This window comes from Tympanuchus pallidicinctus, unplaced genomic scaffold (assembly GCF_026119805.1).
Source record: "Tympanuchus pallidicinctus isolate F22 unplaced genomic scaffold, pur_lepc_1.0 scaffold40, whole genome shotgun sequence".
Lineage (NCBI taxonomy): Eukaryota > Metazoa > Chordata > Aves > Galliformes > Phasianidae > Tympanuchus > Tympanuchus pallidicinctus.
The window spans coordinates 1,233,786-1,258,774 of NW_026294759.1; the positions used below are offsets into that span (position 1 = coordinate 1,233,786).

The following is a 24,989-nucleotide window of genomic DNA, read 5'->3' on the forward strand; positions in this document are numbered from 1 at the left end:
AAAGGATGGGAGATTTAGGATGACTGCAGCAATAATCTATCAACAGCTTATGGTAAAGAAAAAAAGCAGATCAAGTATGAAGCCAAAGTACGTGTGGAATATATATGCCCAGAGAACGTGGACTCAGGTAGCACTACTCCATGGCTCAGAGACAGATCAGAATCATGCCTGTATACTCCACCTTCATCTTCCAAAGGCCATCAGCTTCTTCCAGTGAGTCAGAAAGGCAACTCACAGGGATTGCTAGGTTGAGCATCACCTTGAATAGAATCTACAGGGATTTTCAAAGATCTTAGAAAGAGCCTGAGCTCCTCAGTCATTTTTCCAGCCTACAACTCAGGAGTCTGAAAGTCTTGGAGAACACTGAGAGGTGAATCAGTTTATCAGAGCGACTATGTTCCAACATAAATCCATTACTGTCCATGTGAATGTAAATGCTAACTGTCATTGGGACATAATGCTGATTGAAATACAACAGGAAAAGTTACAGGACTTTCCACTTCTCTGTACTAATCAGCACTATGGCACAGACAGCATCATAAGAGATGAAATGGATAACTTATTGCTGAAAGAATGCAATCTGATCAGAAAGGGAATACAAATGATGGAGTAACACCATGAAGGATTAAGGCAAAACTTGTAACAAGCAGTGTAATAGAAGACCATCAAGTAAACAGACCGACTTATATTTGAACAATGAGACTTCAAAAACAACTTGAGAAAACAGCATGCAAATAGCAAATTTTTCCAAAGAGGTAAGTCTGCTAGTCATTTCCGATTTGCTCCTAAAAAACTGCAAGATGGCAACGTATTTTAACTGTTCAAAGCTAACTTGATGGTAATGATTAACATGTTTTCAGTTAATCAGTCTCCAGGGTAATAAAAACAAATACTTTCACTAACTTGGGTGAATACGATGGCCAGACACCTTATGGAAATGAGATCTATACAGAGACCAAACAACTGACTTTTGAACTGGAATTGGCCTACCAATTCTACTATAATTTTTGATTGAAATATGAAATAAGGCATTCTTAAATTTAAGAGACATTAGTTCTCCTCTCTGTAGAGGTGGGATGTTCCCCAGCATCGCAAATCTGAACTGAGATTACATATGAACGCACAGATCTTATAAGTTCAAAATGGAATTACATCCTTCCTCCACATGTGATGCTGTGAAAAAGCTATGCATCTTCACACTGACTTATACTGACTAAAGCAGCAGCAACCACCAATTGTTGGCTTTATGCAGAGAGACAGAGATGGTCTCATGGCCTGAGACTGAATTTCTTTGCTTTATCCAGCAGGACTTGTAGGTGCAGTAGGCTGTGGACTCTATAGGGCAGCTTCACAGATCTGAGGTTGGTCTTATTTAGAGGCTGGGAGACTTGGCAGACACCACCAACAGTCTGTCCCAAAGCTGATGGTATCCTTGTGTTACACTTCCTATCAAGTTAAAAAAAAAAAAAAAAGTTCTAAAATCTTCAGCAAGCCTCAGTAATTCACTGTAAGCATCCAAAAATTCTGCATGGGATCACTAACACAATCTAGGGGACTGAACACTCAAAACATCAGGAGAAAGCTCTTGTTCCAGTGAGGCTAGCTCTAAGGCAAGTCAGTCAGTATGTATCACTGTCCAAAACTGTGATCATGTGGCAACTTTTTCTGGTTACATGGGAAAGTGATCACTGTTGCCAAAATGGAAAGAAAGTCAATTTTCTTCATCAGTAAAGAGGTGAAAAAGCAGGATGCTTTATTATCTACAGGGTGGTCCTCAATCTTCTCCAAATGACTAATGGTAAACCATACACCTTTTTATCATAAGTTTAAGGATGCAAGACAAAGTATTTCAGTTGGAGAATAAGTTAGAGTACATTGGGGAGCATTGTAGACCAGCTACGGTGTGTGGGATTCTTGAAACACAAGATACTCTTCCACCTGTCACAGCTGGGAGACCATGGCCTTACATGCCTGCACTGAAGGAGCAAGAACTCCTAAATACCAAGATCTGCTGCTGAGAAAGAAAAAACTGGCTAGCAACAGAATGCTTGAAGTCAAGAGGTAAACAAGAGAATGGAGGGGGCTTCAAAATGGCCTTTCTCACCTCAAGGGTCTTTAGAAGCCATCAACAGGAACAAATGAATCCAAGGGACCATAGGGATGGTCTTAGAAATGATGAAAGTCTGGGTGATTTTTACATCAGTTGTGATAACTTCAGTTCCAAAGGCAAGTAAATAAGAATAGAGACAGAATTAAATTAAGAATAAGGGATATATTACCCTGTTTTGTTAAAGAAGGATGAAGACATGACAAATACTTTGTCTCACACAGGGTCAAAGAATTTGCCTGAAGATACAGAGTAAGTATGAGAGCGGAAAAGCAGCTTGAGAGGATACTATTACTGTCTTAAAATATTCCAGTAAGTAAGAAGGCTCATAAAATCACTTCAGTGCCAAATAAGCAGGTGTGCTGTCACTGCAAGATCATTTTACTTACTATTGCAGTGGTAAAATCTGCTCAGACCAAGAACTGCTCCAGTGGAATCTATCTGAAATAATATTACACAGAAATCTTGGCGCTAAATCACTTGTTATGCGATCAAGAATCTCCTGTTTGTTTCCGTAAAATATGGAAAGCATGATTTCAAAACAGAATTTCAGGAGATGGAATTTCATGATATGATAATTCTACCATAAAGACAGACTGCAGAAAATACAGAATTTTGTTTGCCTGATGCCATCTGTAGTACTGAATTTTCTTTTTTCTAAGCTTGCTTTTATACTGCCATAAGCACAATAGCATACTGACAGTTGGCAATATAATGTCCTTCCATGCTTTTGTTCTTTGTAACTGTTCTTTGTAAGCACTCTTTTGTAAGTGCTTTTGTTCTTTGAAATTCTGCTTTGATTTTGCTAAGACTGGATCTTGGAACAGCAGTTCTTTAATACTTGCCCCTTACATAAACTTAGGCTGCTTCATAACGTAGTATCTCAACACTAAAATATAGTAAGACCAGGCACATACTTCTGTTTATAACAAGGGAAAGGAGAGTTCTGGTCTACCCAAAGAAGAAAGCTCTGTCCTCAGTACACAGCCTCAGAGCCTTGCTGTCTCCTCTAGGACACCAAATGGGGCAAAAGCTCTCCCAAGTCTATACGAAAGAGAAAATTTGCCTATGCTGACTCAAAAGTAAATCTATCAGCTGAACGAGGACAACTATCTGTCCTCCAAAAGAGAGTCTTTTTCTGTAACCAGTTAGTTCTCACATTACTATGTACAATTATGTCTAAATTCTGCTGTTAAAGCGTTAAGAAGTTGTTGACATTTCACACATAGCGGATCATTATTTTCTCAGAAAAATCAGGGCAGAAAAACTACTGAGACTGTAGGACTGAACAAAAGAAAACTAGGACACTGCAAATTCACAGCTGTCTGTACAACTTTCAGTTTATTCCTTGCATGTGTTCTTACACAGTCATTAAATATGTAACCAAAAGTTTTATCCCTCTGTCTTCTGACTTACTTAGGGTACAGAATAAAAATCTGAAGGAAAAAAAAACAAACACAGAAAAACAAGGGTAGCACTTGCAGCTGTAAATTTAGCATTATCAATTCTTAAGTGTCTGATTTAAAAATTTTAATGCAAGTTTTCAAAAAGCAACAACACCTGCAATATTATCTCCTATCTTTTTCCTTAGCATCCTTGGGGTTTTTCTGTGTTTTTTTGTTTGTTTGTTTTTTGAAGGCAACATTATAACAACACTATGTAATCCTTGGGAATAAATACATGAATTCTCATCTTAAAACTGCTATGAGTAGTTCCCACCACTTCTACAAGGACATTATTTTAGAAGCTCACTTCTCAGATGGCCACATTTTCAATTTCTAGGCTATATTTATTCACAGCAAGCATACAAATTCTTGCTCTTTATGCAGCCGTGTTACTTTTAGCTTAAAATAGCTGTATTTCTTTTTAGTGTTTATCCACTGATATGACAACAAATTTATTATTTTCTTGGATATTACTTTTCTCATCTAAGTAGGCCAACTTCTTTTCTTACTGTAAGATAAGAGGTTTGTCACTCTTATCATTTTGTTGGTCCTTCTCTGCGTTCCTCTGCTTCAGAATCAGGTTTGTACAGAGTATTCTGGATGACAAATTATACATGTCTTCTAAGGCAGTGTTAATATTCTCTTATCTCTGTTGAAAATTCTTCACCTGATGCAGGCTAAGGCTTCACTAGCGTTTTTCAACTCCCAATTTACAGAAAGAGCTCCTGGTCTTTTTTCTATTAACTTCTTCCTTCTCACAGTCCAGTCAAGGTCTTCCTGTTTATTATCCTAAGACTCCTGAGTTTTAATTGTCTTTCGATTTTATACCCATAGTAAGTGTAAATAGCACACTCCAACTTTATGCATCAAGGTCACTTTAAAGACAAAAAAAAAAAAGAGAACATGATCCAAAAGACTAACTTGAGAAATTTCCTGCCCAACTGCTTTGTTATTAGCCAGGTCTTTGATCATCGCACAATTTGCACAGTTATCTCCATCCACTCTACTCTAATTGTACTTAGCCAGAATGTATTATTACTAAAATCAGTTGAAATTGCTTTCACAAATTTCTCACTCTACAGAACTGTAAGAATAACATATATGAAATGAAAAACTCCCTTCATCCCTGCACCCACATTGCATATTGTTGACAAGTGATGCAAAAATAGGGGCAAACATACAGGAAGATTTCACATTTACTCACCATGATGGAGATGAGAAGTAAATACAATTGACATTAAGACAATTACACTGGTATAAAAACAGCGCATACTAGAAAAGGAATAAGTCCATAACAACTCTTAGAAATAATTTCAACAATTTCTATATTCAGCTACTGAAATAACTAGCAATGTATCTTACTTGTTCTGTCATATGACTCATGACAAGTATGTGCAATTTCAGCTCCAAGTTGCAAGTAATGTCCAGCTTTGTCATCTCGGGAACCATCTGCTCCAAGGGCAAACATTCCTCCTGCAAAACAGGTCAAATGGCCCATCTTTCTCTCAAGGTGTCCATTCTTCCACTCTCCAATGAAGGTCAGTCCTCCATTGGACTTTCTGATTAGGTGTTTTTCTATGGCCTACAAGAAGAATAAAAGAACTTTCAAATAATGCTTTGAATGCAAATTTTACATACTAACACTTCTTAAAAGAATAAAGTACTGTTTTCAAATCAAAAACATCTTTCTTTTATCAAACATACTTTTGAGCACCACATGAACAAACAGTTTTAAGAATATAATTTCAGTGAATGCAAAAAATACCCTACTTACTAAATTACGTTTATGAGACATGTCACAGGAAAGTCACAACACAGATGACACAACAATTTTATGTGAAAATTAAACACATTCTATGGTTCACTTGACTGCTCATCTACTTGTTACCTATGAGAAGTAAATATCTGTTCTACCACATAGTTTGTGTGTATTCACACAAATTTGCTGGATATTTTCTGTCAGCAATGTATGCAAATGCAGCACCTGTACTCCTAGTCAGCCTTTAATAGAAACTGAAAAGAATGCTCCAGCTTCCTTTTAGCCTCTCCACAGCAGCTTTTTGACTGCACGTGGTCAAAGAATGGGTGAGAGTTTGTGCAGCTGCTCACAAAGAAGCACTAAAGAACTGCTTGTTCTTTTGCACTTTTGTACCTGTGTATATTCTTGCCTATGATTTATAAATGGCACTCTTTTGACACTGTTTGGAAAAGAGCTGATGTAACTTGCCAAAGTTTGCAAATTCCATGGAAAGTTTGCTAACTACATGGAAAAAAAAAGTATTTAGCCTCTTTCAAAGACAATGATAACCTCCATCATCTATTGCAGTACTGACTCTCTTTAGCATTATATAGTTCTTGTTCTGTAACTAGAATGTTGTTACAGTTTGAGTCCATCATAAATATCTTCTTTGTCACAGAGACATTATTTCTACCTTTTTTCTAAAAATCTCTTTTGTAACAATCTGATAGGCTCACAACTTCCTCCAAAGTGCGTGGAAGCTCTGGTCAGAATACTCTAATGCTTATTAGAGTCAAAGGATTAAAGTGACATAAAAAAGGCATTTATTACTCTCCTCCTCATTTTCAAGATCTATTATAGAAGTGAATCATTACTCCTCTCTGCTGCTTTTCTGATGCCTACAGCATAATACAGCCCAAAGGTGCTGAGATATACTGAAACCACACAGAAAGAGGATGTTGCATTTAATAACTACAGGGATTATGTTGGACATGGAGGTCACGTCTGCTGCACACAGTAGTATCACTAGTATCTACTGCTTGCTGTTACCATGATTCAGGTAACAAATACATGGATTAATCAGTTAACATCTTATAATTCAGATTTTAAAGTAAACTGTGAAATAGCTGTGACAACAGATACTCCAAGTTAACTTTTATTTATTTATTTTAATGTTGTTGAAGTACCATAGGGCTGCTAAAGCAGCTTTATTCAACTCAGCACTATTTGGACTATCCAGGGACTGAAACAATGTCTGACAGTCTTCCAATGTTTTCTTCAAAAATTTCCCAATGGCTTTTTAAAGCAAACAAACAACAACCACCAGCAGCCAAAAAAACACCAAAAAGAATTCTTGAAGTTATTATCATAAAGGACAGAATTCCAAGGTTAGGAGCCTCATTCAGGAAAGACAATTATATAAATAAATAGTAATTGGAAACAGCTGTACATGTTTTTTTTGTTTTGTTTTGTTTTGTTTTCTGAGCAGGTTCTTGTCTTGAGATTCTGCAATGCTAGCGGCAACTTTTCCAAATTGTGAGAATGCTTGGAATCTACCTCAGCTATGCTGCCAACACAGCTCTCATAGTCCCTATGTGTCTGAAGTGTATGCCCTAGATAAAAGCAGAGGATTACAGGGAGATGACAGTATAATAATATGGCAGTGCTCCACGTCTTACTTGGTCCTTATCATTTGGATGGTAAAATTCCTCTACTATCCTCTGCTGAGTCCATGTATTCTGAAAGTAATGAAAGAGAAATGCTGATCTGCAGTCATCTTGGGTTCATTTCTTCACTAATACTACTGACAGATCTGAATTTTGTGCTCATGGCAGGATCCAGTGAAAAGAATGCAGAAATAAGTGACTGAGGAGGAACTGATGGCTGCAAAGTGCAACAATCATGCAAATTGGTATTGAGGACTGCTACACTATTGTAGCTTCTACTGCCAGAATGCCTGGTGCAGTTAACTGTTAAAAAACCTCACCTATCCTGAAAGTATTGGCACAGGAAAGATAGGAGGTGCTGAAGATGATGCTAAGATGTATAGCTATAGCTGCACTGATTCAATTGTCCTGGACCGAGGCAAAAGATTGCGGCAAAAATGATGTAGAGGAGAAGATGATAGGACTTCTATGATCATATAGTACATAAAACTTGAGGCACCATTTTTTGAGGAAGACATTGTTTTCTTAAGTGAACAAGAGAGCTTTGAAGATTTTATACTAGCTATATATTAGCTAGCTAATAATGAAGTACCATCTTCAGAGTAGCAAAACAAGCACTTTCAACAAGAAAATAAATACAATCCTCTCAAAATACTGCACTATTCAACAACCTAAAAAGGACAACTAATATTTATAGAAATTAAAAATGAACACCTGGGCATTGCAGGAGTACTGATCCTATTAGATTAGAAAAGTTTCAGAAGGTTGGAAGAGATCTGACATTTGTACCCTTGGCTGGATGGCCAGGGCCACAGAAAACTCCTGTAGGTACTGCAAGGCAATAGCATCCAGCCTGACCACAATGAGCACATATGCTCTAGAGTGGACACGTGTACTTAAGCTTCCAAGGAAAACATTTATTTACACCAGAGACGTGAGATTAACTGTTGTAAATAGGTTCTCTTTCATCTGTGAAACGACAAAAACAATTATCTCAGATGTAAACACTGAATGTTCTCTGATGTTCCTACTGTATGTGACTCTACTATTGCAAAAAAACTGCATTCTCTGGGCTGTCGTGGAACAGAACTTGCTATGTTGTTGATAGCTGAACACACTGCTGGATTCTTCTTTTGGGTATCTGATGCTGTGCAATAACAAAGAGCGTAGATCAATGTGAATCTAGCAGCTTAGAGCAGTCAAAGCGAACAGATCAAAAGGAAGCTTCCGCACCTCCAGCCAATGTGAGGAGGAGAATGTACTTTAAGCCAGGCTGCATACAAAGTCCACATGATGATGTTGAATGCAAGTAAGTTCATCCTCAGCATTTATCACCACAAAAAATTCTCAATGAATTTCACAATTTCTGTGAATCTACACAGCAGGCCACTGAAAAGATGCATACTCTGCAGTAGAAGGCTATACTCATGTTATAGGAACACGTAGAGGTTGTAGAGAACAGAATTTGTTCACACTTCTGCTATGAACTATGTGGTGACTTGGCTAAGACTTTATATGGCATGGATTGGGAAACATAGCATTTGAAAAACATGTGTGATTATCATCTTTCTTCCTCTCAGTATCTCAAGGGATGGGATGTCTCAGCAAGACCTGAGAGGGAGGGTGTGGTGTTATATCTTCTACACTCTTCATTATATAAGCTAAGGGAGTGCAGTGTGGCAGAACAGATACCCTCTTTTAGTCTGGTGGGTGCTGAGAACATTTCCAACCCTGTACTATGAGTAGGAAGAATGTATTTTACACCCTTCCCCTTCTGTTTGTATAAACGACACCAAAACTTGGCTCGATGTTTTGAAAAACAAACAATAAGAAATATTATCTGTGAAGGAAGAACTACGGTACAGGCAACAGTAAAAGAAGAGTGAAGGAATTGGCTCTGAAAATAATTGGAGATTTTAATTCAAAATTCAAAATTTAATTATGTAAGACAAAACCCTGACTCTTTCCATGTCTCTTTGCATTCTGACTCCTTGCATGTCTCTTTCAGTATTGAGTAGGACTTGAAATAATTACAAAGTCTGATCCAAAAGGATATTCCAAAACATATAAATCAGTATTGCTCATGTAGACTCAAATGTGCACTGCTGGGGTTGGCTGAGAGAAAGCCAAAGGGAAAACATTCTGATGCAATGCAGGTCATATCACTTAGGAAGCAGGAATAGTTTGGCTCTTTCTCCCTCCTATGCACACTATCCTTTCTAGTTCCAAATTTGCTTTGCTGTGTCTCAAAAAGACAGAGATTTGCCCACATAAAATATTTGTGAGACTGGACATACATCAAAGAGAATCAAAGTTTATGTTCTCTAATTTTCAAGTGTCCAGCATCTAAGCGCCAGAATAAAATATTTAAACAGTAACCACAACAGATGTTAAAAGCTAAACAGCCATTTTAAATCCCAGAGGACACAAAAGAATCTGCATCTAAAACTTCTGAAAGAATTCAGCTACTGCTTTGAGTTATTAACACTGATTTATGCAAACCCTGGAAAGCTAACAAAATTCATAAAGACTGAGAAATAATTGATGATGTAACAGTATTTTAAAAGGTTACCGAAAGAACCATATAAAATTAGTTATGTAGTTTGAAAAAATAAATGATTGATTGACAATTGCATACTGATATCATTAAGAATATTAGGAGTTTCTTTGGTATTGTACAAAACATTGGTCCTAAACAAAATCTAGGCAGCACGTACAAAGTGGATTAATAGCTGGACTGATAGAATGGCAGAATGGCCAGGGTTGGAAGGGACCTCAAGGATCATTAATCTCCAACCCCCCTGCCACATGCAGGGCCACCAACCTCCACATTTAATGCTAAACCAGGCTACCAGAACAGTTCAAAAGAAATTGTAAAAAAATCCTCATTCTATAAAGATTCTGAAAGGATGATTTTATTCAATGGCAGGCAGCATTTCTACCAGTAATCTACAAGAAAAACATGTGAGAAAAACTTGCAAATGACACAAAAAGTGATGCAGGTATAGACAGTGATACAGATAGTGATAAGGCCCTATAAAGTCATACAGAAAAAGTGATAAAATAGGTTTCACTTGAACTATTGTGTTTTAACAGAGATAAGTATAAGGTCACACATCAGGGAATTGGGAATGTAAATCACAGCAGGAGAGCAGTAAATCAAAATACTATAACAAACTTCAGAATATAACCAACTAGGAAATGGATGAGAGTGGGATGCAAAGGTTAAGAATGCAAACACAGCTCTTGAGTAAAGAGCTGGGTGAAGAGGAGAAACTAGGAAGAAACCAGGTAGTTATTAGAATTAGCAGAACCATTACAGAAACTACATATCTAATTCTTGCCTCCACAGAAATAAAGACACTGGAAAATACTTAGAGCTTAAGAAGTTATTGAAAGTCTGGAAGAACTGTTTTATAATGTGACATAAAAGGATATCATGCATCCCTTTCGGAAGGGCCTGCCTCATACTTTTGTTGGTAACAGCTACGTAATAGGATAATCCTTTAAAACAGTGTAAAAAAGTTCAAGTACTTGAAAGCCAAAGCTGATGAAATTCAGGTCTGAAATAAGACATTACAGTTTCAAAGCAACTGGAATTTCATTACATTTATTTTTTAAAATGTGAATTTTCAGAACATTAAGAACAGAGATTTTTCTTTAGGAAACTGCCTGCACTGTAACTGAGCTTTGAAGGCTTGTGTTGAAAGCAACACGACATGCACAGAGATTGGAATAGGTTTGGCAGCAAGTATCAATCTGCATGTGGACAAGATCACACAATCCCTGCTGCTGTTTGCACCACAGCTAACTCAACTGAAGCTAGCTTCACTGTCATTCTCTGTTATTCTTACCTGTATTAACTATTATTATCATATAATATTATTATAGTTATATAATATTCTGTATTCTTAACTGTAGCTTAAGTACGTGGACATATATAGGTACAAGTGAGCCCGACAAAATAAGACACCTGTGTATGAGCACACTGAGGAAGAATAGTCATGCATCATAAAGCTCAGAGGCATTACAAAAAAGTCCCTACCCAAAATCCCCCAGAACTGCCTCTGGTCCCCTTGGGCTGGCACTACTTGATTTGTGAGAACAAACAAGACCATATTACAAAAGATTGATAGAGCAAGGAAGAGGTATGAATTGTATTTTATAAGATAAATATCAAATATAACATCTAAACATTTTAGAATACAATTTGAAGAATAAAACAAATCAGCACTTTTAATTTTTTGAATTACTCTGAACCTGGGATTAAAAACCAACCAACCAAACAAAAACTTGGTCACCTTGTACATCTTACATTAATAGTTATTTCCATCTTACATTAATAGTTATTTCCAATAAAATGTTCTTTGGATTATTCCATTGTAACACTTTGGATGAGCTGACGTTTTTAGCACAGCAATTTGCATCAGATATATTTCACAATAATATTTTCTGAATTACTCAGGGAAAAAGCTTACATAATCAAAACAAGTCCTATATGTTGTTCGGTGTTTTTTTTTTTTCAATCTTTAAATATGCTTTTTAATTCTACTATACAGGAAAACTCAATGAATTATAATCACCTCAATGGCATCGTCGTACATTTTTCTTGCTTCTGTGTCCGTTTTGTCTGACATAAGCCAGGCTTTCAATAAATATTCATAAAAACTGTCTCCCAGCCCGCCCACAGACGTGTGATCTGCAGGAAGAAAAGAGGTAAAGAAAAATTGAAGAGCTTATATAATAACACCTTTCATTTACTTAAAACATAAGCTTTCATTTGAATATATATCACTGTAGAATTATCATTATTTTAAGCCTATTTACTAGAACAAGGCTGTAATGTATTCCCTTCCAACTTTTTTCATAGATCTGAATACTCATAGGAGGCAGGGTAATTTTCCATGCCCACTACTTGTTGTCTACACAGACTGTACCTTATGTCAGAAATTTAATTTAATTTAACCAAAGTTTTTACTTCATTCCACAGCACCTAACTGTTTTGCTGCTAGGGTTGTACATATTATATGTGTGTATGCGTGTATATATACTAAAGTGTAAGAGCTCAGTATCCAGGATGCAATTAGGCCATGTGGCTGGCTATAAATCACCATGAACTAAAAGGAATCTAATTTTTCCAGGAGATTTTTACTTCCAACAGAACAGTTACTTAACAGACTAATGAATTTCTCAAAGTAAATGCTCTAATTTAAATTCCTCCTTGCACACCACAAGCCCTTCTCTGTTTCTCTAGGCTTGAGCAGCCACATCATGTGCTACACTGCAAGGCTGCCTGACTACTTGAATTCAGCACCACATAACCTAGATCTCCTAATGCACAGATAACTTTTTGCCACCTTCTTCCATTCTTGCAGAGATGACATTTCACAAGTAGCGTCACATGCAACTCTGTGCTGACAGACAACCTGAGAAGTACCTATGTTTTCTGTCTGGGTGACATCACACATCCTTCTCACATGAAGCTTACTGATGGTCTGACAGTGTTTCGGAGCTCCTGTTCCAACCTAGGTGAGCACTCTCTCAGTGCACACACTTCTTTCAAAAACTGTTATGATCTCTGAGATTTAATAAGCATTTCCAAGCAGAACAGCACATAGCCTCTTCATTTTCAGTATAGCAGCTGGTATCAGAAGTTCTAGTCTGCTCACTACCGAGTGAGGAAACATTTAAGAATGACTTTGTCACAATGTCAGAAATCCACTGCCCTATGCACAGTTGTTATAATCATGCAATTCCCATTTCGCTGTATGGGAAAAACAAATACATAAATAAAGATGCAATATTTCCTTTCAAACTTCCTCAGAAAAGCAATATTATTTACAAACTTTCTGGGATAAAGGTGTAAAAGAAAATCAGAGCTCTCCCATTTTTTACTGCAAGCACTGCTATGCCCTGCATGCTTCCTTGTCTCCAGAGTTACAAGCAGAAATTCAGAGCAGGTAGACGCTTTTACCTAATTTTTCTTGCTGCCCTTCAACTCCTTTGCTAATTACTCAAGGATTTCTGAACATAAGTAGAGGCAAACAGAAAGCCTGTTAGCTTTCCCACGTGTTTCGGTTGTGAGTTTGGGGAAAATAATTTCATACCCCTTTTTTTCTCATCCCAGCACCTCTGAGATTTTCATACCCAAGTATTCTGTGATTTAAGTAAAAACAATCAGTTTTCTAGTTCTAAGCTGTAAGAGGGCATTCAGGCAATGAGTCATTTTCTTCCTCAGGTCCAAGCACCAGAAATTACTCCTTCAAGGAACGATTACGCTCTCACAGAGACAGGAGAACTAAGGGTCCATGGTTGTCAGAGTAAAATAAACAAATCGTCTCAGGACTTCAAAGTTACAGCTCTTCTCAGCACTACTCAAGGGACTGCCTTCAACTGAGATGCAGCATAAAACTACATCTGCCTCCTCTTCAGCCAAGTTCTGTCACTTCAAAGGCTGCTGCCAGTGCAGCTAGTGCACCAGGTGTCCCTCACAGATGTCACAACAGGGCTGCTACCGTCTCTGAGCAGCATTTCTCTCCAGCTGGATCCAGGGCACAAGAACAGGAAGATGAGTGGGAAACAATCCCTTCTTCAAGTGGGAAATCCATGTCCCAAGAGACTTCCCAAAATCAATTACAAGAAATGCTCCCTGTTTCACTCCTGCTTCTTCAGACAGTCATTTGAGAACTGTCCTGGCCAGCAGCTCTCCTCCTCCTCCACATTCCTTCTTGTCTTGGCTGAAAAGCACAAGGAACGCAGGAGCCAGTGGCATCAGGAGACACAGCACAGAGCCACCTCCAAAGCCGCCTCTTTTGCACCACCTTCGTGTGTTCATAGCACAGAGCTGTGCAAGTTTCTCAAGTGCAGATTCTCCTCCCGTTCAAGCAGAGAGACAAAAACACTGTAAAGTGAGGAGTTCCGGAGTGCCTCAGCTCCCTGCAACAGGTCTTTGCTTATTGCCATTTTGCAAGCATCACAACTACCATCTGTTTTCAAAGCTCCTTCCTGGATTAAACACCAGGCTCCACCACTCCTAGCTGGTGCCATTCACAGCTAGACCTCAGGGAAGATCTGTCAGAAAGGGCAAGCTCATTCTGTGCCATCTCATCTGCAGCAGGAAAGGGAAAGATGATGTTTAAGAGCAGCAATTTTTCCCATTCCTACAAGCTGTGTTAGCTGCGCTCCTGGCAATATCATCCTGAGATCATCTTCTGGGTAATAAGAAGCTGCCAAAGCAGAATTTGCTGCACTGAGGATGTAAGGATGATAAATAGAAATGACTGAAAATTAAACAACTTTTCATGACAAGCTTCTCTCATTTAGCATGGAAATGCCAAAGCAATATTTTTCAAGATCCTTTAAAAACACAGATGTGGATTTGGGATATCACGTATCATTCTGTCCTACACAGATAGCTCCCTACCAAAACTTATTGTTGTGTGGTCCACAGTGGTTATCTCTTCTGCTCTTTGAGCCAGAACTCAGACTCAGACATTTAATTCAGCTCAGCTCAAAATGTTTTACTCATAAACATGTTTTGCACATAAGATATTTGTAAGTTTTTTAATCAGCCCTAACCTTGCATGCCAATCCAGAGAACAAAACACAGAGGTCGTGATTTGAATAAAAGAGTTTGTGATAGAGACTTGGCACTACTCTTCAGTTAGATGGCTTTGAAGGTATTATGCTTAAAAAGTTTAAGTATTTTGCAAATTTGAACATGGATCTAATTTTTCACATATGTGGTCTATAAGAATTATGTAATCAGCTCTATGTCATTTAAAGTTTTTTAGTGTAAAAAGCTATTTTACAATGAAATCCTGAAGGAAAATTCTTTCATATAAGACAAATATAGCAAAGAGAACAGAAGCGTGAAGGCATATCCAATATGACAGAAACCACATATTCTATTCAATGACAAGTATACATTTTTAGATCACTTTTTTCAAAACAAAGATAAATTAAGATTTTTACATCCTTCCCCTCACCCCCTTTTCATTCTTAAAGTAGGCCCAGATGATCTTTTTCAAAAGGGAAGTGATTCCAGCCAAGAATTCCTTGGGAATTCTTATTCTAAGGGTAGTAGGGGCAGTTGCAAAGAATATAATCAACGTTTGCAACCAAATGCAATTATATAGGTCACTCCAAAAGTAATGCTTTCTATATATCTCCATGGAGACTACAACGGATACAAAGAGCACGATAACATTATTTGATAGAGCACGTTCTCAGCGACAAAATACTACTTTTTAACAGTCACCACCATTAGCTGTGCATTTTCTCTAGCGATGAACAAGAACCTGCATGCCACACTCGTCAAAATCTGTACCAGCAGAGGTGACACTGTCACTATCACCACTGCTAAAACATACTCACAGGACTCATACCCACTGTTTGGTTCAGCCAATGTCAGTTCATGTCAACCGGCACAACCGTTTCCACACGAAGGAATTCAATGACAAGTTTGCTCCATCCACACTTCCAACTGCAGGAGATTGTTGTGCTCATGGGCTCTTGTCCTGATGGGGGATTTCAACCACCTGGATATCTGCTGGGATAGTGGCATGGTGGTGGCAGACAATCCAGGAGATTCCTGGAGTTTGCTGGGGATAAATTCCTGGTCCAGGTATTAGATGGACTGACCTGAGGTGAAGCCTTACTGAACCTGGTGCTCACCAATGAGAAGGAGAGCATTAGAGAGGTTAAGACTGGAGGCAGCCTGGGTTGTAGTGACCATGCCCTGCTGGAGTTTGTGATCTGGAGGAAAGCAGGCCTGGCAAAAAGACCCTGAACTTCAGGAGAGCAAAATTCCAGCTGCTCAAGGAACTGTTGTGTGGGATCTCCTGGAAAACTGTCCTTAAGGGCATAGGTATAGAACAGAGCTGGCAGCTCTTTAAGGATACCCTTCTAGAGTGCAAGAGTTCTCAATCTCCCAGCAGAAGAAACTGAGCAGAGGAGGCAGGCAACTGGCATGGCTGAGCGAGGACCTGCAGCTTAAACAAGGGAAAAGGAAGAAACGTACGGGAAGTGGAAGCAGGGTTGTGTAGCCTGGGAGGAATATAGGGACATTGCCCATGTGTGGAGAAAGAAAATTAGGAAAGCCAAGGCACAGATAGAGCTGAACCTGGTAAGAAATGTGTAAAATAACAAGAAGGGGTTCTGCAGGTACATAAGCAGGAAGAGACAGATCAAGTATAGTGTTCTCCCTCGGATAGCTCTCCAAGGCTGAAACAGTAGGGCTTTCTAATCTCAACCACATCTGAGACACTATAATTTATCTGGATGAAATTCTGGGACTCTTTTTTAATCCAAATTAGGTAACCCAGACACTGTGCATTCACTCAACTTGTTCTCATTTCTTACACCCAGATCTACCTAACGGATGCAAATAACTTCCTTCAGAGCTGGTTTATAAACAAACTGCAGTGCTTCCCAGATATACAGTTAGGACAGCAAGACTGCAAGGTAACAACATGTGACTCCTCCTTTTGTTTATGGGAAAAGTTTGGTGCAAGCAGTGAGATATTTCCTACAATAACATAAAGCCCCCTAAAGATACCATTAATAATAAAATCTGTTCTAATGAAGGTCTACATGCTCTCAAGTGCAAACAAAATATGTGTAGATTATTTTTAAACAGATGGCTTGATGCAGTTGATGGCCGTTTAATGAGGCAAATTAAAAACAGTTCATGATTTGCTAAACCCTCTCTTTGTGCCTGAATTGTACAACTGTCATTTCCTGGCAATGCACAGGAATAAACTAAGCCAAGTGCTGTATTAAAAACAAGACATTACGCAAAACAGATAGGGTGGCCCCAGTATCTAGATGATGCTTTGGCACTGTAGCAGCACAGAGCAATTTCCATGCCCCTTCCTGATCCCCTCTTCCTGCACTGCCTTTGCAGTCATAAAGCTTTCACTATTATTGCAGCTGGAGTGAGGAAGACAACATAAAAGCTGAGAAGTATATTTTGTGAGCCAAATACTGTACCAGCATGTAAGCACAAGCAGCTGGAGATGAGGATCAGCTAAAATGATAGTATTTCAATTTATGAATTTGCATCTAAACACAGTATTTAAGATAGTATTTTAAAATACATAGAGTTAGGGGGGAAAAAAAGCAAAGAACTGGAAATTTGGAAACCTGTAAAAGAAATTCAAGTCTTATAAAAGGAAATATTAATTACAACTCTGAAGCATAAGAAAAACTGACTTAAGTCTGCATGTAACACAACAGGCAACAGACTGGCAATGCCAAGATGGACAAACTCTTGATTCATTTTAACCAAAAGAGTAATATTACTGAACTACTTTGTAATAAAGGACAAAGTGATAAAAGGCAAGGCTGATCCTCCTAACATCCTGTCTTTGACAAAGAATTGTTGTAATAAGTTAGGAAAGGATTTTCAGCGTGCAATAGACAACTGTCTGAGGGGAGCAGTGAAGTGATTTAGCTAATATGAACTTTCATTAGGAAATTTACACATCCCATTGCCATTAGTTGTTCTGGTATCAGTTGACCTTACAGAAAGCATAATCTACAGGAGATCCCTTTTTTTACATAGAAAACTTTTAAACAATTGCTCTTCTGCTTATCTTCTGAGTAGCTCTGATAAAATTTCAGGTCAATCTTTATTTTATGTAGTTGGGCTTAGCGTCCCTGAGCTGCTCTAAATAGGTCCAAGTTTCCTTTCTAATCTTTTAATCCAGAAAGCTGAAGCTCTAGAAACTGCAGTTGCTGCAATCCACAGTGGAAATTCAACCTCAGCCATAATGGATGACCTAAAATTGCAAAATTAACTGTAGTGGAGGCAGCCTCAATAAAAGGAGGTGGAGGTGCAATTTTTAGTTAGATATGAATTATTTATCACTAAGGAACATGTTACCAGCATGAGAATTTTTCTAAAAACATGCAGATTACCACATAAAAGACCCATATTCAAAAAGCATATTTAAAAATGCAATGCCAGAGATTCAGAAATTAGAAGACAGCTGAGCATACATTACTTTCTGTTCTACTGCCTGGTGTCACAACAGATTCAAGCAAGAGGAAAAGACCAGCTCAGCTTTCCCAGCCTGGGGATGTGTGATGACGAATGCTCTGCACACACAACTCTAGGGAACTCAGCAGCTGAACTCTAAAAACTCCATATGGAGAAAGTAGACATAAATATTTTTCAGAGGCTTGAAAAAATATGGGTGTTTTTTTCCTCCAGCAGTCCTAGAACACACAATTCTCTTAAACACTTAATATCCAAAACAGGATGATTTTTGAGGTTCTTAACTGTACTTAGGAAAAAAAACCCAAACTTTAATCAGGGCATAACAATATTGCACCTCTAACTTCATTTAGAAATGGTTGAAGCACTTTTGTCAAAGCTCTTACAAAACAAAACAAAACAAAACAAAAACAAAAAACATAAATGATCAGCTTGAGGCAGACAGAACATTGCAGTGGAAGAGTTTGGAAGCTACAGATGAAAGATCTGCAATATCTTCATGCAGATCTCCAAGATGAGGGGGTATTTTACTTTTCTGCACCATGGCAATTCCTAACAGAACTTTTAAATCATAAAGTACACATCAGGGAAATGCATTCTTCATCCAGAGTAAAAGCAGACTTTCTCCCCCCACTTGTCACCAAACTGTAAGTATTTCTTATACAACCATCAGAAGGTACATCTTCCCACATAGCTCAGAATGCAAACTCTCACTTGTAGAAGACATAAGGAAAAGAAATGCACTATTACGTATCACCTGAACTCTATTACTCTTCTTGAAAACAATTCTGACTTAACTGAAAACAGTCATTTGCACAGACTCTCTTATTTGATAGGAAATGAATGAGTTAAGATTGGCTCGAAAACAGTTTAGATATCAGGAGACTCTAGTACAAGAAACAATTACTCAAGAGATACCAGATTCCAAAGGAGCTCTGACTTTAAGAACTTACAGAATAGGTGTCAAAACATAACACTGTTAGTCCCCAGTCATTTTAAATTAGCTGTTTTCTAGGTCAGCAATCTGACACTCAAGAATATCAGGTGGTATCGTAAGGCGTGCTGGATTCTATTTATACAAACTGATTAAAAGTGAAGAAAACAAATGTTAATTACAGCTGCTAGAGGACAAACCACATGTTCTAGATACTGATGCACTCCCCATCAATAGCATGGTATAAAACTGTAGTTTGGTAGTACAGCAAAATAAAATACTCAGTTCATTACACATCAGTGCATCCAGGCACTTTTATAACCTGGTTACACTGTATACAAATCTTTAGGAATTCTTTATACACACATTCTTTGAATATATAATTCATAATTCATACAGATACTGGACCCCAGAATTTTCAATAAACAGAGCTTATATTTGTTTAGGTTTTTTAATGAACAGAACAGCAAAATATCTTAACCTTGCAGACTTATAAAAACATATTCCTTGTAATGAACCACTCTGCTGTATTTCATTAAAACAAAGTTTTAATGGATTAACTTGTTCTCGACTTCTAATGAATAATCTAATTTGAATGCAGTCTTTTCTTGGAACACAGTTAATTACGTTGGTATATGGTTGTAAAATAAAAGGGCAAGGAGAATTTCCCATCAGAGATTACATAGATTATTTTGTATTCATAACACATGCATATTCCTAAAAATACAGGAGAAGACAGAATGTTTTAGTAAGAAAAAGTTAGGAAATATGCCAGGATAGCATAGAAAATTAAACAGCAAAGAACCAGTCTCACCTCATCTGCAACTGGTATATACATCTGCTATTGGAAGTCTAGAAAACATGCTGCATTTTTATTTGTTCATAATGTACTGAACTGAAAGCAGATTTGAAACTGCTGTTGTTTGAAAACAAACAACAAAAACAAAACTCAAATCAAAAATGCCTGCATCCAGTCCCCACATTAACCATCACATACACAGCACATCTTCAGTTTTTTAACTGATGTTTCAGTAACAGATAAAAAATGAAATCTTCTTGCTAAATCAAATAAATGTGCAGAAATTAAGTCAAGCTGGAAACTACTTCTTCAATAAAAGATTTTAATTCTGAATCATTTATGCCTTAGAAAGAAAATCTTTTCCTTTTTCAAGTGGAAAAAAAATCACCCAAGGTTTAAAGCACTAAAAACTACCGTCCAACAATCCAAAGTGAAAAAAAATTGCAAAATATATTTTTTTAAAAATACAGGCCTACTTGACAATGATTTTCATTTCCTTTTAGGTGATAGATGCTTTGCCAGGGCTTGACACTACATTTCCAAATTTGTTTTTTCACTCCTCTTGGTATTCTTGAGCATTTTTTAATTGTTGGAATATTATTTAATAGACCACTATGCCTAAGAAAGGCATCTAGTAAATAAATAAGAAAAAAAAATAAAATAAAATAATTTCATAAAGGGGAACATTAAAAGCTTCAATTGGCAAAGACAGAGATTTTCTACTTTTACCATCTTTTTCACTAGGCATAACTAACATATTAACTTGTTAATTTATACAATTATATTTTTAGATTTATATTTCCTTTAATCTTTTGAAAGACTATTTCATTCTTCCGTATTATCCATTTTACCTTACAAATTGCAGGTTTTTTAATCTCCCAGAAGTAGAGATAAAGACTGAAAAAAATGGCTCTCTGGCTTATTTTTAACACTGAAAGTCCAGATAATGCAAATTCAAGCAGTCACTTACTTCTCAGTCTCTGCAGCAGAAGGGAAAGTTTGCACTCAAGAAAGCCACTCATATTTTAAACAGATCTTCCCCTATCCTTCACTTAACAAGTGGGGATACCTACAATGTGAAAAAACTATCTTTGTCAAATGATCTGGTTAAGTACTACTGAATACAAAGGAAATAACAAATAAGGAAACTGTAAACAAGCTGGTTGTAACTCTTCAGGTCCTTGATTGATGAGCTCATAAAGATTCTACTCAGACAAAGCCCTGGAGAATTAAGTTGAATATTACACTGATACGGGAGAAATGTGGCTATCATTAATATGAGATTTGAGGAGACTGTTGGGCTGTGCAAAAGATGGGACAGCATAAAGGCTTTGTGACTTAATGCAAAATTCACAATTGGATGTTAAGGGGAGGGCCAAAAGCAGACAAAGAGAAAAATCAGACTGGGGAGCGGCAAGAAGAAATGGAAGACTGGGTGGGTTAAAAGTGCCTGTCTGCAGACCTGAGGTACCCAATGAGCAGTGTACCCTTTTTTATGAAATCTTTTTCTTCACCGATATTTGTCCCATCTCACTCACTATCCCACAAGTGATTGCTGTGTGGTGTAAACATTTGCAACCAGGCCACAGGTCACAGACTTTGCCATCTATACTTACTACATTGAGTGCTATCTGTGGGTGCTACATGCTCAGGCTCAAAGCCGGGGAACATGTACTGGCTTAGCAGCTGCCACAACCTGGACTGAGACAGAGATACCTCCGGGCTACCAAAATGCACAGGGCTGGGCTTCAACAGCTAGGAAGGAGCAGTCACTAGGTGGAGAGCCTGATGAATGTGGTAGTTTCTTAACACAAAGGGTTTCTTTCACACAAAGTGTACTACAGACCTTATATGAGACATGTTCTTCTCTCAGTTTTCTTTTAGATTCTGACGAATAAATGTAGGCGTGTGTACATTTAATACAGTTCATATCAGAAATGAAAATAGAAAGGGTGTATAACTCATGGTTTGCCTACTACCTACAAGAGTTTAAATGAAGTAGTTCAGGTAATTATCCAGGTCAGCTTGAGAGCATTAGTCTAAATCCAGCCCTACAGGCAGGCAAAAAAAATTTAGGACCCATTATTTGTGCAGATATAATGAAGATAATTCAAAATAGTTTTCATGGCTTTTCCTACATGTTAAAATGGCAATATTTTAAAGAAAATGTAAATCTGATCCAACTCAATTAAGCCCATGGAGGCCATCTCCAAATAAAAATCAGGCTGCTCTGAAAGTAGTGCCTTCTATTTATTTCCATGGAAACTATAACAGATACAAAGATCACAATAACATTATTGTAAAAGCACATTCTCAGACACACTATTTTGCAACACAGTCACCATCATTAGCTATGCATTTTCTTCAGTGATGAACAAAAGTCCGCACAAACAAAAAATCTCCACCAGCAGAAGTGACTCACGGTCACTGCTGCCACTGCTGAAATGCACCACCCACTACCTCACAGCGCTCACATCCACTGTTTGGTCTCCACAAACATTCCAGTATCATCAATGAATGTCAGTGCCCTTTTTTTCTGCATCTAGGAATTCAATTACACACCTCTGCTTCATCTGCATTTCTATGTCAGACTGCCTCTCTGCTGACATCTGTCACATGGCAACAGAATCTAATGGAATATTGATGGCCAAGTTCAGTCTCTACTGCCATACCACCAACATCCACCTATGATGTCATGGGCCAACATAATAAAATAGGAGGCATTACTTTTGGATCAGCCCTCCTATTTTAAAATTAAAACTGCTTATTTTGACTTAATTTAAACATTTGTTGTTGAAAATGAAAGACCACCACTTAAATTGAAATAACACATCCACAAAGAAATTTGCTTTGTCTTATTTATAAGACAGCCTACAGCTCAATCACAAAGCAGAGAACATAAATTTCTCCCATCTGAACACCTTGAGAGCTTCTAATTCTGTGCAACCAAAGCAGAGAATGCAAGAGAGTGAGAAAACAGAAGGTGCTAAGGCTGGTTAAACACCTGTCTGAATTCCCTTACTTTTATTTATATGACAGTCATAGCTTTACGTATGAAAGAAAGCATTTAAATTTAGTGCATTAAATAGACAGATATGGTCTGATACTACATTGCTAAATCCCTGTACACCAGATGACAGAGTGCCTTTCAGTGGGCTTTTTACTTGAGCCTCTTGCAAATCTGTCTAAAAGGGTTTGTATTAGGTAATGGTACATGACCAGAGCACTGCACAACAGCTAGCTGTCTGATTATTCAGCAAATCAGCTTTCCACTGGCATAATTTTAGTACTGGCCATTTCTAACAACAACACCCAGCTCATATGCCATAAATTCGGATACTGGCTTACTTTACAGTAACTTGTTATGTGCTCTTACATCACTGAACACAGAAGGCTAGCATACAAGATGTATTTTTTCCTCATACTCACACATATGGAAGCCATATACTGTCTAAAAAATAATTTTACCAGAACTGACAAAACTTTTAGAATCAACACAAGTAACTCTAAACAAAGATCTGTTCCAGTATTTGAGATATAAACCTAGAGTGATTTCAGATCCTTTTCAGGAGAAAAGGAAGAAACGTTGGAACCAGATGAAATGTAATACGGTATTATCAGCAGTGAAAAGCAGAAGGAAAGAATGCACAATTTATAGAAATGGCAAATAGAAATGGCATTTTGTTACTTGCCAATAACTGATGCAGACTGCCATTTTCTTTCTATTGCTGTTTTAGTTGGCATTCCCATCTAACTTGTTTAAAAATGTACACCAGGATTAAATTTACTCAACATTTCATTAAAAAAAAGTTTTTCTTTAGCACAAAGTAATTTCTGTAATTCTGTAATCTCTTGTTTTTAATCAAAATTATAGACATTCTACCTGAATAGAAGGCTTCTCTAGGAAGCACTGGTATAGCTGTTGAGAATCATCCAAATCCTCTGTATGATGTTCTGATGCCTTCACCAAACAAATTGCTTACAATTGAAAAACAAAGCTAATAAAGCTAACTGAATGTTAAGATGAGAAGCTTGAATATACTTCCTGCTATCTATTTTTATTTCAGATTTTAAAGAAACTAGAACCTCAAGACAGAAGTAATGTAAATCACTTGTTTCTACTGGACCATCACCTTATAGTTCATAATTAAAAGCTGAAGCTGCCAACATACCTGTGGGCATTGCAGTCCTGCTTTCCAGCAAAAGCCCCAGCAAGATGACAATTCCTGAAATGAACCCATTCAAAAGCTGTCTACTGTGCCACTCATGCTGTAATACCAGCACATTATAAGCTTTTACACAAATATTTAGCCTGCCTGTGACAGCTTTTTCACCCTGGGTATAACAAACTCCCTGCTACGCAGAACTAAGGACCAGACACACTGCTACCTTACAAAGTAGTTTCGCTGGAAAGCCAAGATGAAAAAGTGACCAGTAAGTCATTTACCTGGCAAATTTTAGGATGAGGTTTTATGGCATTCAAATGCAAAGAAATGATGAAAAGAAACAGTAGAAAGAGAAGGGAATCTGTCACCAAAACTGTTCCTCAAGTGAAAAGTGAAATGCATTAAATATGGAAATTTATACTTATAAAAATATAAACATTACAAAGGCATAGCTATAGATTGGATTTATGACACTATACAGCTCAACTTGTAAGTACCTGAAGCTGTAGTCATCTCCTTGGTGAAAGTGTAAATAGTTATAGACACTTACTTCACTGATTATATTAGGTAATTGTACCAAAATAATTGACTCGTATGAGTGAATTATGAATGAAATTGAATGTCTTCATGAGTACCAAAAGAAGCAAATGGAACAAGACATTAAAAAGAATGGCTTGTCTCAGGACACTGTTCCTAGAGCACCACTTCCTAGCAATGAAATTCAGGAGTGTGTTGCTTATATCAAGACTGAAAAGCCTGCTCTCTGGTAAATCACACCACAGCACAAATAACTCATCAGCAGCATCCTAACATTAGAAGATTCTGAAAAGGTTGCAGCATATCACAGATACCACTCCCCGTCCTCTAATCCCAATAAGAGAAAAATTACGGATATATGTTTAGAAAAAGTTTAAGTGTGGAAAAACAGATCTGATTCAACAACATAGGCAAGATCTATATGGGATAAAATCAGAAAGTCTTCGAGGAAAATAAAAGCTCCACAACAATTGTTGACCCTTAGGCCAAAAACTAGTTCTTCATTATCATTTAGGAACCCTAGATGACTGGATAGCCACTGTCTTGTTCTTTGAGTCCAGACAACTCAGATATATCTTGGTATCTGTCAGCAAG

General features: G+C 37.5%; 1 protein-coding gene across 1 annotated transcript in view; it reads right to left on the reverse strand.

The window, feature by feature from the left end:
- Positions 1-24,989, reverse strand: part of MAN1A2 (mannosidase alpha class 1A member 2) — a 136,853-nt gene that overhangs the window by 18,657 nt on the left and 93,207 nt on the right. Inside the window, exons 9-10 of the mRNA XM_052701638.1 lie at positions 11,541-11,656; positions 4,915-5,134 (exon numbers count right to left, since the gene is read on the reverse strand). Coding sequence (XP_052557598.1) covers positions 4,915-5,134; positions 11,541-11,656 — 336 coding nt within the window. The remainder of the gene's footprint in view (positions 1-4,914; positions 5,135-11,540; positions 11,657-24,989) is intronic.